General features: G+C 43.8%; 1 protein-coding gene across 6 annotated transcripts in view; it reads left to right on the top strand.

Annotated features, from left to right (window-relative positions):
- Positions 1-17,579, top strand: part of utrn (utrophin) — a gene marked incomplete at both ends in the record, with an annotated part of 155,992 nt that overhangs the window by 34,587 nt on the left and 103,826 nt on the right. For all 6 annotated transcript variants that reach the window (XM_079571935.1, XM_079571936.1, XM_079571934.1 and 3 more), the window contains 18 exons: positions 49-105; positions 215-376; positions 803-940; positions 1,023-1,112; positions 1,234-1,404; positions 1,534-1,706; positions 6,217-6,367; positions 6,771-6,946; positions 7,552-7,687; positions 7,833-7,982; positions 8,070-8,222; positions 8,293-8,394; positions 8,489-8,609; positions 8,714-8,931; positions 9,049-9,166; positions 9,380-9,585; positions 10,206-10,360; positions 11,156-11,345. In XM_079571935.1, coding sequence (XP_079428061.1) covers positions 49-105; positions 215-376; positions 803-940; positions 1,023-1,112; positions 1,234-1,404; positions 1,534-1,706; positions 6,217-6,367; positions 6,771-6,946; positions 7,552-7,687; positions 7,833-7,982; positions 8,070-8,222; positions 8,293-8,394; positions 8,489-8,609; positions 8,714-8,931; positions 9,049-9,166; positions 9,380-9,585; positions 10,206-10,360; positions 11,156-11,345 — 2,667 coding nt within the window. The remainder of the gene's footprint in view (positions 1-48; positions 106-214; positions 377-802; positions 941-1,022; positions 1,113-1,233; positions 1,405-1,533; positions 1,707-6,216; positions 6,368-6,770; positions 6,947-7,551; positions 7,688-7,832; positions 7,983-8,069; positions 8,223-8,292; positions 8,395-8,488; positions 8,610-8,713; positions 8,932-9,048; positions 9,167-9,379; positions 9,586-10,205; positions 10,361-11,155; positions 11,346-17,579) is intronic.

The following is a 17,579-nucleotide window of genomic DNA, read 5'->3' as shown; positions in this document are numbered from 1 at the left end:
TCATTTCATCTATTGCATTATAGACTTTTAAATGACCTTTGCTTTTAGATGCTGACCAGTCTGGAGTCAGGTGTAGTTGAAATTCTCCAGCCAGCTCCTCAACAGGTACAATACTTTAGTGTATCTCTCGTGCTTTTTGCTTAGATATGGAAAGGACAAAACACAAAAAAACGAGCTCATGCTGAGGTGCATTTTACTTTGACTTCTCCATCAGGTCATTTACAGCCAGGAGGACCAAACAGGCATTGACCAGCCTGAAGCTGTTTCCACTGAAGTGCAGACTGAAGCAGAGGTGCAGGAGCTTCAGACACAGCTCCAGGACACGATCCAGGCTTTACAGCAGCAGCAGGACCAAAACATACTGGATGATGACAAGGTACACAAATCATTACACTAAGCAAAGAAGAATATGCCCTTTTTGTATTACTGTGCAGCATTTTGAAATGTCATATACTACGTAATGCTTTTTGAAATCAACTATTATATAAACCAAAGACTGCAGGAACTATTCTCAATGGGGAAATAAGTAGTACAGTACAATTCTTTGATGCACGTAATAGATTTTTTAGTTCGGTGCTTCAAGGCCTCTCCACATGTTTAATTTCCTCTTATCAATGTTTCTGACGTTTTGAGCCACTGACTGAGCTAACCAATACAAAGCAAGGTCAACGTTCTTGTCAAGGAGCAACTGACAACTATACTCAAGAAATATCTGCAGCTGCTTAATCTTTGTCATGAGAAATAAAAAAAATGACCCAAGGACTTAATAAACCGTTTAAGCTTATGTTTCCTTGTGCGTTAGATGGATGAGGAGAAAGCCAATGTCGAGGAGCTCCTTCGAAAAGGAGAGGAACTTTTCGAGCAAACTTCAGACAAGGCTCAAAGGGAGGAGTTAAGGCTTCTGCTCATTCAGCTGCAGAGCCAGTATTCTGCGCACAGGGTAAGACATCGTTTTCAAAATCTATACAACGGTCTGATTGTAGAGTACCCTGAGGCTTTAGCCATTTGTGTTTCACAATTAGGAAGTGAGGCTGCTACGAGTCAGGCAGATGGAGGTGCACTCAACAACTACTCACACATTCATTGAAAAGACAAGAGGAGTTTCACGAGAGGTAACACATTCTCCATGCCGTACATCATTTATTAGTTGACACATAGGCAGCACATAAAAAGGATTTTCTGAAAATCATTTTACGTCCCTCTTTAAATCATATTGTTCTTTCTGTTATAAAGGAAATGGCCTCATTAGACCAAAGCAGAGGTCCTCTGCGAGGTCCTTCGGACTACCTGTTGTCAATTAACAAAGTACTTCTCGCAATGGCTGACAATGAACTGCTTTTGAACTCGTCTGAACTCAGCAGTGGGCTGTATGAGGATTTCTCCAGCCAGGAGGACACTTTAAAAGTGAGTACTGTGGGTCGTAGTTCATCACAGATGTCATAATGCATTTTGAATAGTCAGTTTATATCAGATTCTTTATTCTCACTTAAAAGTATATGATTTTCATTGTGTGCTTTGTTGTGTTTTGTACAGAATATCAAAGAGAACCTGGAAAATTTAGGAGACCAGGTGACAACAATCCACGAGGGACAGCCAGACGCCATCCAAGACGCCTCCACTGCTGAGGTGACCCAGATCGGAGACTCTCTGTCGCAGCTCAACACTGAGTGGGACCGAATCAACCGCATGTACAACCACCGCAAAGGGTAAGCATGGACTTAAACACTCAATGATTACAATCATTTACATTATATTCATCTATTGCCACTGTTGCCAATTGAGCTTTAGCTACAAACAAGGAAGAAAAGGATTTTGATTTGTGTGATGCCAAAGTTACATGTAAAGAGTGTAAAGGCAAAATACAAACCAAAAAAAAGAAAAGCGCTCTGTCCTTGAACACACCACGGCTCCTCAGGCATAAACATCTCACTCTTATTCACAAATAAAGTAGCCTTGGTTACTATCGAGTCCTTGGGCCCTGCGGTTTCCTGTGTGAGGTTCATGCAAAAATAAACTAGTTATGCTAATTTTGAAAATTGCACACAATTGCTCAGGCCTTTTATCTGTGATGGCAGTAACCTCTAGGGCAGGGGTCTCAAACTCATTTGGACCGGGGGCCAAAAATGCGAACCCAGTGTTGGTCGGGGGCCGCAACAGACGAAGCCTTTTATATTAAGTCAATTATGATTTAGCAACTTTTTATTGTTTGCTATAATATAACTTAAAATAGACTGTACATTACCTATCTGCACATTTTTAAGCTTCCAGAGGTTTCCAATCAGCCAAACATTTGCTGAGCTTCTAGATTTGAAATTACAGATTTAGACAATTAGTTTTTTGTAATTAATCCCATTTTGGTTCAGGGCATCAGTGAATGATCTTTCAGGAGTCAGGTCCAGTTTCTGTCTGTGAGCCTTTTAAAGAAATGCAAAATGTACAAATGTCATTTTAATTTAATGTTGAAAAGCACAACCAGGGACTGGAGCTGATCATGAGCACCAGCAAAAGCATCAGCTTCAAACTTGTTTTGCTCTGTGTTAATTTTCACCCTGTCATATAATAAACACATCGATGAATGTGTGGACTTGGACACTTTTCCAGACTCTGGTGTGTCTGAGATCAGCTCAGTGAGATTCACCTCATGTAAATAATGTGGAGTCACTGACCTCTGACCTCTGACCTTTTTCTGACCGACAGTCAGAACTGATAGGGCTTATATTTTTTACTGTCAATGTTGCTGTCATTATTTGCAGTATTTTAAAGGGGGCCTATTATGCAAAATCGACTTTTTCAAGCTTTACATCATGTTATTAAGTCATTCCCTCATTAAAACCATGCCTGAAGTGTTGCCTTGGCACATTCACGTATTTTCGAGTAATCTGTAGAAACTCTGATGGCGGCCATTTTAGGGATAAAACGCCTGATTCCTTCAGGAAACGCCCTCGACCTCCAGGATACGCCTCCGACCTTTCGTCACCAGCCGAGTAACCAACCACTGCTCCTCAGCAGAACCCCCTCCCCGCAGTGTCTAGCCCTAAGATGTAAACAGAGTCATCATGGAGGATTAGCTCCATGTGTTGTGAACCGGAGCCACAGCAGACTTTTACAAAGACACATCAGTGTTTCTGTTACCGAAACACCCAGGATTAAAACCGGTGACAAGAACGCTTATTTCAGCGGCTGGTTCTGCGCTGGGCCTTGATGATGCACAGAGCCTCCGGAGAAAGCTAATGCTAAGCTAAACCTCGAGTCATCACGTGAAAACGAAAAATATGCACAAATAAAGTCAATAAAACCACCACACACATAAAGAACCGTTTAACAATGATCACACACGGAGCCAGGCTTGTTGATTTGGAAGTTTATTGCTCACATTTCATCTACAATGGGTCATAGCCGAGTGGTTTTCTCCCGGAGCTAACAAGCTAGCCGCGACAAGCTAACGGGAAAATTCACTGAATACAAGCATATTATGCATTGAAAACGTCACTAAAACAGGCAACTGCTTGAAGCAGCCTTTATGATGATCACACACTGAGCCGGGCTTGTTGATTTCGTAGTTTATTGCTCACATTTCATCTACAGTGAGTCGTAGCCGAGTGGTTTTCTCCCGGAGCTAACAAGCTAGCCGCGATAAGCTAACGGGAAAATTCACTGAATACAAGCAGCATATTATGCATTGAAAACGCCACTAAAACAGGCAACTGCTTGAAGCAGCCTTTATGATGATCACACACTGAGCCGGGCTTGTTGATTTCGTAGTTTATTGCTCACATTTCATCTACAGTGAGTCGTAGCCGAGTGGTTTCTCCCGGAGCTAAGGCACTATTAGCCGCGACAAGCTAACAACCTTCACCTTCACAACATTCATTGAAAACAGGCAGCATATTATGCACAAATAACGTCAATAAAGCAGCAACTACTCGAAGCAGCCTTTACGATGATCACACAATGAGCCTGGCTTTACACATTTGTGGTTTATTGCAGACTTTTCATCAACAATGAGCTGTAGTCGATTATAACAAGCTAACGGGTAACCTCGAAAAACCATTGTCCACTTGCACAGATAATGTCCGTCTTTGAATGGTATGGGCTCCTGCAGATCCTGGTGTCGTCCATGGGGGTATAGTTAGAGATCCATAGGGCATGGCAGATGCAAAGAGAAGCCTCCAAACAGCAGTTATTTTTCAGGCAAGAGCCCCTTCCAAGCGTCCGGTGTGGAAGGTTCGTCTCCAAATCATATCCTGTGCGGCCATTGTTCACAAAGTGATAAACAGTAGCTCCTTTCCAACAATAAAAATTAAAATGCACCGATCGTAGTTTCAATACTGTGGAGAAAGTGTTGTGATGCCACAGACAGCGTGTGGAGGGGGCGTGTCGGAAAGGGTCAGAGGTTCTTAAAGAGACAGGGGCCTATTTCAAGTCATTTGCGACCGCCATTTTGAAAGAGCAATTTTATACAAGGCAGTTATTCTAATTTACTGCATTGACAGACCAACAGAAGGTTTCGTCATCATTGTAGTGTGCTATAGACTGGTGCTATGTGGCTGAAAAAAGCATAATACCCCCTCTTTAATACATTTCCATATTCTCTATTTTTAATTTAACTATGGGTCATGTGTTCCCACAAGTGTCCTTAATAAAGATTAAATTCATTGACCTGATAATGTAGCTCTGAGAGAGAGATGGAGAGAAAAGGCTCCTCACTTTACTGTTGTGACGCTTTTAAACACTATGCAATGCAATGTGTTCGCTTTGCAATGTCCTAATGCTGGGTTACACATAGACACGATGCGTTACGAATGCCACGAATCCACATTGCGAATCCGTGGCCCAGGATCACGAATGTGAGTGGAATTGGTAGAGGTTTCACGCGCCGCCACGAACTTTTGCTGCGTGTTACGATTAATGGCACGAATTATTACGCACTGTCACGAATATGCCTCCTGCACTGCTGTGTGCGGTGGCGCGCTGTTGCGGGTTATTGGGAATTGTCGCGTTCTGTCAAAAAATCTGCCAAGAATTGGGCGAATGTGGACGAGATCGCCTGCCGCGCACACCGGGTTGGAGGCGGAGCAGAGAGATCTCGCTCCGCAGTGCTCTCCCTGACTCGTTGGGCTCTCGCCAAATCGGGATAAACAAAAAGTGAATAGACCATCAGCGTCGGGCTTGTCCATAAACTGAAGAATAGCAATAGTTTTTCAGTCTATGGGACAGTCACACCAGTTCAACCCCGCTCCTGTCAATGCGTAACACGGGCAAACGCATCAACAAACGCACGCGCTTCATGTCAGATAAGTCCGTGCAACAGCCGCACATTAAGGGCTGACTTTACTCCACAGAATAAGCATAAAACACTACACTCACTGTGCACTCGATCTTCTGGGGATCCGTCGTAGAACTCGCTGCTCTTAAACCTCTTTATCCAATGATTCTCACTCGTCTGGTCAGTCTCAGCTCCAGCTGGCAAAACTTTATAATCCACAAACACAGGCGTGTCTTCACCTGCCCCGCGCCCACCGCCGCTTGTTTTACGTGTCTAAGGTTGTAAATAAGCCTTAACTTATCCATGGTGTAGCTGCTGGAACCACGCGCTGTTGTTTTGGTCAGTGGAGGCAGCGTGGGAGATGCATTCAGGGACAGCGGCGCATCTCCCTTTCTCTGTCTGATGTTTACATTCTCGCGTCCGCAGCAGAGTTGGCGCTACCGCGCGGTGCCTCATGGGAAATGTAGTTCTAACGTGTTTAATGTGATTTACCGGCGGGCCGCATATAATATAAATAAGTAATTGTCTCGCGGGCCGCAAAAAATTACCTCGCGGGCCGCATTTGGCCCGCGGGCCGCATGTCTGAGACGCCTGCTCTAGGGTCATCGTAAGAGAACAGTGCCCACTTCCCAGTAGAATAGCTCAGGGTAAACACACTTTCTAAGCTTGTCTCCGACTAGATTAATTATGCTCCATTCTGCACAGTGGAGAAATAGACCTGAATGCTCCATCAGCAGGATAGGATCCACTTTTGATTAGGTATTTAAGGGTAATCAGCCTCTGTCCTGATGCGGGCGCAGCAGAGGTCAACTGCTCCATCTGCGCGTGTAATCGTTGGGATTAATTAAAGAGACTGAATAAACAATCTTTATTTTAATATCCTATTCATGAGAATTTGTTGTTGAATTTAGATGAGTTTATTCTTATTATCTGTCTTGTGTATTTTCCAGGACATTTGACTGTGCTGTGGAGGACTGGAGGCGGTTCCACTGTGACATGAATGACTTAAGTCAGTGGCTCAGTGACACCGAGGCTCTGCTGTCTGACAGCGTGGCTCCTGATGGACAGCTTGACCTGGACAGGGCTCGGCAGCACCAACAGGTCAGCGAGGCATCGTGGGAAATTACTCTCTTTATCCTAATATCAACGTCCTGAGAGCTGGGTGAAAAACAAGCCTTTGACACTTGTCATGGGCAGTGGACTGAGGCACGTTGTGAATAAATTGCTCTGCATGGATACTGTTCGGAAAGTGGGCTGCACTCCCCGCTGAACACTCAATTGTTAAATCTTTATTAGGCAAAGTGTCGCGCAGGAGTGGCCGCTGTTAATTTAATTGTGCTAAACTTTTTTTCTGGATGCAGTTTTCCCTAAATCACCATCAACACCAGTTTTATAAGTTAAGCGGACCTTAACGGGAAAGTAATCCGGGTTTTGTGTATTTGTCTAAATTGTCCAAGCATTTGTTACTAATCTGACCATATTGTGGCCATGTGTGTGTATTTAGGAGCTGGAGGATGGCGCTGCTAGTCACCAGTCTGACCTGGCTGTACTCAATCGTACGGGGGAAAAAATAATAGAGCAGTTGTCATCCCCTGATGGGTCCCTGCTGGAGGAAAAGCTTCAATTTCTGGGCCAGAGGTGGAGAAGTGTCAACTGGCAAATCCTGGACAGACAGAGAAGGTACAAATAAGGGTTTAGCCGAAATGCTGCACTTGTCAAGCTATATACTGGCATTTGGGAGGTCAACGATGCACAAATAATTTACTTGAAGACTCAAAATTATTTTGCATGAAGCCACCATACAGAAAATACAGATCATTTCACTTTCTCAAGCCACCTAGCTGAAAAGATACATGGGAGGTGAGGGATTTTAATGACCCTAAATAAATTGTAGTGACATAAACGACTGGGCCATGACATCGCCATAACCTCAGCTCCAGTGGATTGACTCTGTATTTTTTTCAAACCAGTAATCCATGTTTAAATTGACATTGGAAGCGATTGGTGTGCTCTGTCCTTCCACATAAAACCTCACAAGCGTTTCATTGTTCCCTCTTAACAATGTTGACCTTCCCTTTCGTGTTGCCTTCCTCCTCGTTCAGTGCGCTGTCCTCCTTATCACCTGAATCAATCAATGTGTAACAGTTATTTAAATGTAAATCCAGGATTAGATCGGGAGCTGAGAAATGAAGATCCTAATCTCATGTTTATCTCCATGCATGTGTTTGTGTTTGTGTGTGTGTGTGTGTGTGTGTGTGTTTGTGCGTGTGTGTGTGTGTGCGCAGGCTTACAGGCGTAGACGCGGCGCTCTCAGAGTTGATGAGGAGGAGTGGGGCGCTGGCGTTGTGGATGGATCAGGCTGAGAACGCCGTGAGCTGTTTCCCTGTGACAGCCACAGACAACAACCTCAGAGAACTGAAGGTACAGCATGTCCAGAACGCACCTGTTGAACTAATCTGATTGATTTACGCTGTTCTATTTAGCTGAGGGAAAAAAACTAAATTATGCTGCATGGGTTGGAGGAAGAGACCCAATAATAGTGTTTTGTCATTTGATTTTCTGTTAGGCCTTAGCTGAACAAATGGATGCCCAAAATGAGCGTCTTGGTTGGCTGAACAAGCACGCTCCTCAGATCCTCTCCAGCCCCAGTGTCAGTCCACAGAGCAGAGAACACCATGTTTCCAAACTACGGGCTATCAACCTCAACTGGAGCAAGGTAAAGGCGTTAATTCAGTCCTGCCGAGAATTCATGTCTAACACATGTCGCTAAATCAATAAAAAATATGCTACTTCGACTGCGCAGGCGACCCATGAACTACTGGACAAGGTGCGAGAAGTGGAGTCCAACCTGCACAACCACGCGCAGTTTCAGGACCGGATGAACAGGCTCACGGACTGGGTGGTCATCACGCACCAGACCATAGAGACGAGAGGCCTGACTCCTCCCCAAGCACAGGTGAAAAGAGGCCTCTTTAAAACCCCCATTTAAATGAGAAACACGTCTCAGTCTTTTGTTTTTGTTTAAGGGTTTGGAGGCCTCCATGAAGGACAGAAAGAGGGACTTGGAGGAACTGCTCGCTCTGTCAATCGAGCTGCAGAGACGACAGCAGCTGTTGCCCCACGAAAAGGTGACGGCTTACTTTGATGAGTTCTGTACAACCGTTGTGTGTCTTTTTATGCCCTGTTTTATCAGTTTAGATCTTTTTTATTGGTCATGTGTAGGTGAAGGTTGAGGAGCTGGCCTCTGATTGGAAAGCCCTTGACGGTCGTCTGAGGGAGTCTCTTCAAACGCCCATCTCTCCCTGGACCATGCACCCTCATGTTGTTCAGCACCAGCAACTCGGTAAAACAATACTAATGGGCCTAGCTGTGTCCCAAATAGTCTCATGAATGATAAAAAGCAACCCTCAGACTTGGATCATTTCTCATGTTCTGGTTTTCCTTCAGTGTCCGCAGTGCCCCCCGCTGTGCAAATGGCCAGTCTAGTTAGTGAAGAACCCCATTACCAGACCCCACACTCCCTGGAAGCAGTGGCCCCTACTGACCTGAACAAAACGGCGACCGAACTGGCCGACTGGCTGGTGCTGATTACACAGATGCTGAAGTCTAACATAGTCACTGTGGGCGACACGGACGAGATCAGGACCACCATCGGACGCCTGCAGGTACCACCAAAGATTCCTCCATGAATATCTGCTCTCGACTCTATTACTTTGCAAGTAAATGGAATGCAAATTGTTAATCAGTATGTTTGTAGTTTTAAGAGACATTGTGTTTGACAGGTGACAAAGAGTGACCTGGAGCAGCGGCATCCACAGCTAGAGGATATTTTCACTTTGGCTCAAAACATCAAGAACAAGACGTCCAATGTCGACGTCCGCACCTCCATCACTGAAAAATGTATGCTTTTCTTTTTTTTAATATAATCTCTAACCCTTTGATTGTGTGTCTTGAAGTATTATAGATTAATTCTTAAAAAAAAACCTGCACAAGCATTTTCAGTATTAGACTTTACCATCCTGACTATTATGAATTCAGTTTTCTATAATCCCACTTCAATATTGCCCTTTTTTATTCAACTTTTTTGCCAAACCTTTGTTCATCTGTTTTCAGTGGAGCGAGTGCGCAGCCAGTGGGACAGCACGCAGCATGGGGTTGAAGCCCGGCTCCAACAGCTGGACAACATGATTGGACACAGTAACCAGTGGGAGGAGCAAAGGAAAGAGGTGGCAGGTCTCATTGGACACAACGAAGGACGTTTCCACACCCTGCTCCAGCAGTCCAGAGAGCCTTTGACCATACAGATATCAGATAACAAGGTCAGATTACATCTTCTCTTCCCGCTGTCCCCAGGGTCTGCCCTAAACCCATTAACACTTACTCACTATGCGACCTTGTGGTTTTAGCCTGTTCATTTAATATGCAGAGGGAAACTTTATTGAATGACTATTAGAGGTCTTTTATTCAGCTGAAACCCCTTCAAGTTGAGAATTAAAAGTAACAAGGACAGAGCCACTTTGAACCCTTTAATAACACTTATAGTTCTGTCATCCATCATTTCAATTTAGTGGAAGATGAAGCAAAGGTCTGGTTCATAAATGAGTCATGATGCAGTGCAACGGCTGGCCACTAGAGGGAAACTGTGCTCAACAAAACTCCTTGCCTTCAACTTAAACCTTTGATCTATTGTCCAGGGTGTTATCAGTGCAACCCTATTTTGTGCCATATGCAGAAGAAGCACTACCATAGTCTTTACCAGACCTTATGTAAATATCAAGAACATGTTAAGCTGCAGAGGAGTCATGACAGGTTGATGAAAATGGTGTATTAACTTTATTTTAATCATTGTTACACATTTTAATCCAAAATGGTAAAGCAAAACAATGCAGTGAAATGTATTTACAGTCCAATGCTGACATCTGTTTGTGTTGATTTCTAGGCTTTCCTCCAGGATCTGGGACGAGGCCAGGCGATTGTGGCAGCCTTCAATGAGCTGTCAAACGGCCTGCTGCAGGAGTATTCACTGGACGACACAAGGAGGATCAAAGAAGTCACGGAAAAACACAATGCGGCATGGAACGGCATCAACAACAGGTGCACACGCGCTGCTCTCACTGCCATTTTACAAGATGACGTTTAAGCTACAGATGGGACCAAGTGAATTCTTCTCTGGCTGCTGGAAAATCTAAATCACACAGTTTAAAGCCGTACTGCGTAACATCTCACCCAGTACACAAAATACAATACAGGATTTCATTCAATGAGGAGCTAAGGTGTTTTTACTGTTGGAAAAAGCCTCCACCATCTGGTCCCAACTGAAATAAAAACAGCATTGTTATGTCTATGACCAAATTTTTGGCCGATTTTTCCAAATGTCTGGTCTATAATCTAGTAAAAACATAAATACTTTCTTTTATTACTTAAGGTGATTCAATCATAGTTTCTGTCCCACCTTTGATTAGTTGCCATTAGCATTAGCATGCTGCCATTAGCATTAGCATACTATTGCTAGCCGCTGAATTTTGCGCAGTGATCAAAAATACAATAATGGTTAAAACTAACTCAGTGATTGGATTCTCCAAGTTCTGTGCTTCAAAATGACATGCAGCATGTCCATATTCACTGAGGTTTAGTGAAACTAACTAACTTTAGTCAAGCTTGTAGCTAACCCAATTTTCATTGCATGTTTCTCTGTTCCCCTGAGACCTAGGGAATTGGGGGAGTTTTAAAGGCCTGACTTCTCTTTCCAATGCAGAAAACCAGAAGCCTCTATGACTTTCGATCGGAGCTAGATTGGCCGATAAATATCTGCCCGATATATCGGCCGGCTAATATATTGGTCGACCTCTAGTTCAGATGAACGTTTTTTACATGATGCTGTTGTTTCAGGGCGAATGACCGTCAGTCTCAGATGGATAGTGATCTCAAAGGCCTGCAGACGTCCCTCCGAGAGCTGGAGTCTTTCCTGAAGTGGCTTCAAGAGGCAGAGACCACAGTCAACGTTTTGGCGGATGCTTCACAGAGAGAGGAGCTGTCCCAGGACTCGGCCCGCGTGAAGGAGCTTCGCAGACAACTGGAGGTAAGGGTCAAAAGTCTACGTTTGATCAACTTTAGCCTACTCTGAATCAATGTTTGAACGTTTGGTATCAGCTTTATATAAACCTGGAGCAAGACACTATTGTCCGTCTGTCCAAATGTGTGACTGTGGTTGATGGAAGAAGCTTAGATCCAGCTGTTCTTTGTAATAAATACTGTGATACAAATAGAGTGGCTTCAATAGAGTTATTTGTGGAGGCACATCAGGCAGTAGTGACCTGAAAGGGTGAGTCAGCAGTGTTGTGTATTAAAAGCTTTCTCTTTTTGGAAATCTAAGCTATTACTACCCACCTGATATAGTTCATTGTGTTCTACTGCTTAATGCTATTTTTGCGTGTTCGTCAAAGAGATCACTCTATTTTAGTCTGACTGAGATTGTCACTTTGACTGGTCAGTGTAAAAATGCGTCAGTTTCCAGGTCGTATTGTTTTCTCTCTCCATCTTGTATCATCCTTTACGCTGCAGGAGTCTGAATATACTTTGTGTGAAGACTGTCCTTGAGGAGAATGAAACAACAATGAGCTCTTTCACACAATATGTTGTTTTCTTTTATTCTTTTCAATTCTAGGTTTTCCAGAATATTCGTAGCTTTGAAATAGCTTTCATTAGTGAAGTGGTTAGCCATGAGTGGGCCCCTGCAGCTCTAACCAGTTCAAAGTCAAAATTTGGAAAGATAGGATTGCAAGTTAAAAACACTTGCTTGCTCATGCCCAAACCACAGGGAATTGGGGAGACAGCTACAAAAGGGGTCAGCAATATTCAAAATCACCCACTTTTTCTTAACGTTGAGCTGTTGCTTTATATTGACTAATCACTGGGTTCACACTGTTCTATTTTCACATACTTTATAATTCAAAACAAGGACTTTAAATACAGGTGTCTTAAATCTTGCCAATGTCTTGTTCAAGCTCTGATTCTGTCTAGTTGTTCAGAAGTGCTTTGTGCTTTTCCTCCTTTTGACCACCTTTGGGTCGTAGTCCGTGTGATTGATGGTGCAAGTTCATAAAGTGTGTAATGAAACAGAAACTATAGAGGGCGACGGCTCTGGCAGAGGTTACACTCATACACTTTCATTAACTCACATCGACGACTCTGTTGCTGTCACGCGTCAGCTTACTTCAGTGTGAATGTCTGGCCACGGGCGATTGTCACTGATTCATATTAAGACAATGGACAAATACAAATGAGGGGCATTCATTTAAATTCATTAAAAACTAAGGCATAATGGATATACTTTGAGCCTCAGACCCCTCTAGCCATGAGAGCACTGTTTGAAGTCATTTCATAATGAATTGTCATACACTTGGAAGAGCTTTGTCTTAGTGAGAGAATTTGGCTTGTGCTCTGTGTGTGCGCACACAAGAGATGCACAAGGACTATTCGAGCGCATTGTCTTCAGTTCAGCTTTACCCAAATCTAAAAGCTTCTGGACTGGAGAGCAACAGTGTAATGCCACGTTAGAAAGAAAATGTATGGTAGCTTTTTTATTGCATTGTTGCCGCACTTTTATCGTGTGTTCGTCTCTTTTTATGACGCTTTTTTGTCGCCCTTTTGTCTCTTTTTTGTTGTGTTTTTTTTTTATTGTTGCTTTTGTGACTTTTTTCATAGCCAACTGGGGAAAGTGTGCTTGGTTCATGTGGGGGTTAAGAGGCTAACTCTCAGTGCAGGTTGATGTCCCTGTGTTTGGCGGACCTTCCAGTCGTTAGTTAAGTCTTACTCTTGTTGTCAGGGCTAATAACAGTGGACGTGGCTGTGTGGTGAGCTTCCCTGTGAAGAGGAGTCGATACTCGGTAGGACGTCTGAATTGGACTCTGGAGCCACTTAAACCTTGTCCCAACGTTGAACCGATTACAGCTTTCGCCTGTAAACTCTGTGGCCTCGTCTCTCAGTAGCACACGGCCATACAGCCTTGGCCACATTGAAGTATTTTCTACTCATGTGTGTGTTATGAGACAAAGACATAGTAATTGAGTGATTTGCATTCAGTCTGGCAGGTGTACAAAGGCTGATTAGTTGGTGCTTCTCCCTCAAGCGATTAGTTTTTTTTTTTATAGGGTACATTATTAAATCCAGAGCATAGTGCACATTTTGAACTCATCAAAGAGCATTTGCATTTCAGAGAATCCAAACAAATTGCTAAACTAATGCAAAAAAAAAAAAAACATTTGTAAAGGTCTACTCTTGCATGTCATAAAAATAACTACGGTAAATAAGCCCAATGAATTGATTGATAAATAAATGAATTCCCTTGTTGGTACTAATAGAGTGTTTCTGCTCTGTGCTCACTGCATTGTTTGGTAGTAAGTAAAAAGTAGCACAAAAAAATCCCATTGTTCCAGCATGTATGTCACTACTCTATGACGTGAAAGCACTATCTTTTCTTGACCTTGTGCCGGTTTTTCCCTCCGCGCTCTCTGCCTTACCTTCGCTTTTTAGTCAGTGTTTTTTCTGACATTCTCCAAGAACACGTCGCCATTTTTCTATTAATCTGGTAAATCCTATTAGGCGCACGCTGACACAATATGCAAACCCAGTCTATAGTAGCAACACTTGAGCCCATTTGCCAACTCGTACTGAATCGCAAATCACCACAAGCTGTAGTAGAAAATGTATTCACCTCCACTTAAAATCTGGAATTCCCTCTTCTCCGCGCAGACTTATGGAAAATTTACTGGAGCCGACCCCACTCGCGTTGCATATTCAGGCCACATTTGCATATTGGCTCTCACTTGTACCAGTGGCCTTGTTAACACACTCTGTGTACACTACGTGGATTTTCTTTTCATTTTGTGTTAATGAAGTACAGAGAAAGCTGTCTATGTTGTTGCAAATCGTTTGTGTCATATAAAATACATAGACACAATAGCACACGTACAGTGGTCTTTCATAGCAAAAGTATGATAAACATGTCCCCTGACTCCTCCCTCTGCTCAGTGCGCTCTGTTTCTCGCTCTGACCATCTCTCTCCTCTTCGCTGTGCCTCTCATTGATGCACGGCTTCACTGTATTCTGTCTCTAAATTCTCTCCCTCTCCAATTCTCTCACTTTGGTGCTCAAAAAATTCTCTCACTTTGGTGCTCAAAAGTCCGCCGTGGCTCTCCCCGTCATCCTGTCAGGAGTAACTCGTGTCGTTTCTCTACTTCTGCCTGACACTTTTTCTTGTTGCTTTTCCTCAGTTTCCCTGGCTATCCATCGCTTCCTCATCTTCCTTGTTTTGCTCTTTTGTTATCCATCGGGCGCCATCTGAAGCAATTTGTCGGCACCTAAGGGGGGGGGGGGTTGGGTCCGCCGGATCGTCCGCGGGTCGTCTGTGGCGCGCGACAGTGTTTGCTGAAAAGCGAGGCATGCCGGAGCGGAGAGGCTTTTGATTCGCTGCCCTCTCTCTCCCTCCCTCTGTGTGTGTGTGTGAGAGAGTGAGAGCGCGGATCGCGTCAGCCCCGGGTCTCGTCAGCTGGCTCGTGGTGGTAGAGAGAGGGGAGAGAGAACAATATGACGCGCGTGGCAGGGCAGTGCTAGCATGCGGACCAGGAGCCGGCTGCTGCAGACGTGGAGCAGTCTTAAGATGATGGCCATGGTCCGGACGTCCCTGCAGAAAGTGGTGGTGTTCTTACACAGGCTCCAGAGGATGGCCATCTCCTCCCCGCGCTACCAGAAACTCTGCAAGGTACGTCCGCTCGTCAGGAGGAGCCGTCTGGATGTGGATACTTTTACTTGGTTTTGTTCTGGGTAGAGTTAAACATGGACACAACTTTATAAAGGTTCATTTTTGAGGTTTTTTACTTTAAGTTTTTTTTTAATGACATAATACATGGACACGTTTTGCTGCTATGACCGACATATAGGTATGTTTATGTTTTGTTTACTTCAGACCTATATATCACCTATTTGTTTACAAGACACATTTCTGCTTTTTTCACATCAAGCTCCTGTTTTACTAAAGCAGCTTTGACTTTGGTGCTTTTTGTTTGGCATGTTTTCGGTCAGCGCTGTCTAGAGAAGATGCTTTTAAGAATTGCCTGTCAGTCACTTATTGTGAGCGGTTAGAAAGACTCCCTCCCGTGCTTCCTGTGGTGATTCAGACGTTCTATACTGTAAGTTTTCAAAGAAACCTTGATTTCTCTTGCTGTGTGGGAATAAACATCTCCCAATCGATGAGAGATGCGTGCATGTCAGTGTGTGCAGTCACGTGCAAAATTGTTTATTGTGGCATGAAAAATGCACTTGGTAAAGGATGGGTTTAGTCAGTTGTTGAGTGTTTCCATGGAAAGAGGTTTTTGAGTTAAAGGGTCGTTTGTAATTTAGTTTCTTTGGTGGTGCTGTGACGAGGTCGACGTAACTGTTTCTGAATGAACTAGCATTTGTGAGAGTTGTTTCGATTACTTGTGTTAATGTCCCTTGCATTGCCTTTGTGAGATCAATAAAGATTTATCTTATCTTATCTTATCTTAAAACTAGTGCCGTTCTGCAAATCCTTTGACTTGAACATCGTGAGTTTGCTAACAGTCATTACTCCGCAGAATTGATTTCCCCCTGGTTTGCTCCACCGCTGTCCATTTGAAATCTCTCGCTCTAGAGTGCAGTGCGCCTGGCGTGGCACAGGGTTGACCTAATCTCCAGAGGGGACCAGCTGTGGAGCCTGCCAGAGCCACTCCGCATCCAGATTAGTGACTCTATAAACACACAGCGGCTAAACGTAATCCGCCCACAACTATACGTCCGCAGCTCCTCCCTTTTTCACACTGTTGTGACTTTTTCCCTGAGAGGATTTGTTGCTGTGGAAACATCTGATTCCTTCTGTAATTGCATAATTGCATAATGATGAAAAACAATTGGATGGGAAAAATAGTCCCGGATTAAACAACTGAGCGTTTCCAATTAAACTTCTGTTAATCACTTCCTCTCAACACTTTGTACGACAATAAATTAACACACTTTCTTCAGATGAAATCAACTTGAGTTAACAGAAAAGTAAACATTGTCCATGAACACAACCTCAGCGAAACAAAACCTAAGTGCTTCATGAGTGCAAACCTACCAACCTTTTCTTCTTTTCTGTGGCAGTTTTGGCAGGTTTTTGGCAGTGATACATACATTTGACTAAAAGTTCTTACAACGCAGTTTGAGCTATCTAAAAAGCAACAATTCTAATACAAAATAAGAACTAAAGCTCAGAGCATTTTAGTCACACTTCTATGTAGGTCTTAACAGTCTCATTCTCAGTCCGTGTTGTAACTGAATTCAAATGTTGCTCCCGAGGTGCATCCGTTTCCAGGTGGGAGGCATCAGTCATCCCACACTCGATTAGCCTCCCCCGGGCCACATCTGTCTCTACCACTGCGTTTGGCCTTCCCTTGGGGCACATCGGTAATGCCGCACTTGTCCTGTCTCCCGGGGGCGCGCTCACTGTCCACCAGACTGGAACGCTGGCTACTCCATGATGGATATGCCGGGGGGCTCGCACTCCTGGGTCCAACTGCGTTATTCTGTGGTAAACCAGATTCGAAGCGGCTCACCTGAACTTTGTCTGAGTCAGGGGTTGTGTTATGGTTTGGGCCATGGTGTATCGTTGGTTATATTTGGATTTTGAGACAATTTTTGACAAATAAATACCGCACAGTCACTCGAAATCGAATTGTCAACACGGCAATTGCATATTACATGTTTTTCCACGCCATGTGCTGCCTTTACTGGACTACAAGAAATGACTTATGGATTTGTCTCTGCCTGTTATAACTTGTTTTCTTGTGTGTGTATCTTAAGAACATCTTATTATCAGATGCGCACTTTCTTTTTCCGTGCTGCCAATTCAAAGCGATAAGGTTTAATGAGCCTGTGGGCGATTAAAGAAATGTTACAGTGCTCCCTGAGGCTTTGTTAGTATGTGCGGTGTTGCGTTGCATTCACACATAGTTATTTGCCTCCAAACCGCTTTATATAAGAAATCTTGTCTCGAACTATGCCACGTTTTCACAGTTTTTTTTTTTTTTTTTTCATTCTTGTCGCCCGAATGCTCTCGAGATGACTGTTTTATTGGTAAAGTGCACTTGGATGGTCGGTTCATTCGGAGACACTGGGACCATTTCGCGCGTTGCCCCATCTTTCTGACTATAATCACTGGCTGAGTGGTGGCTGAAGGCTGCGTCTCTCCAGAGAAGTGTCCTCCTACTCTCATTACGGCGGCACTGGCTTCCACTACACTCAGCCAACCTTCTTTATA

This window comes from Gobius niger, assembly GCF_951799975.1.
Source record: "Gobius niger genome assembly, chromosome: 15".
Classification (NCBI taxonomy): domain Eukaryota; kingdom Metazoa; phylum Chordata; class Actinopteri; order Gobiiformes; family Gobiidae; genus Gobius; species Gobius niger.
The sequence above is the reverse complement of the archived record's forward strand: the minus strand, read 5'-3'. Positions and strand labels throughout refer to the sequence as shown.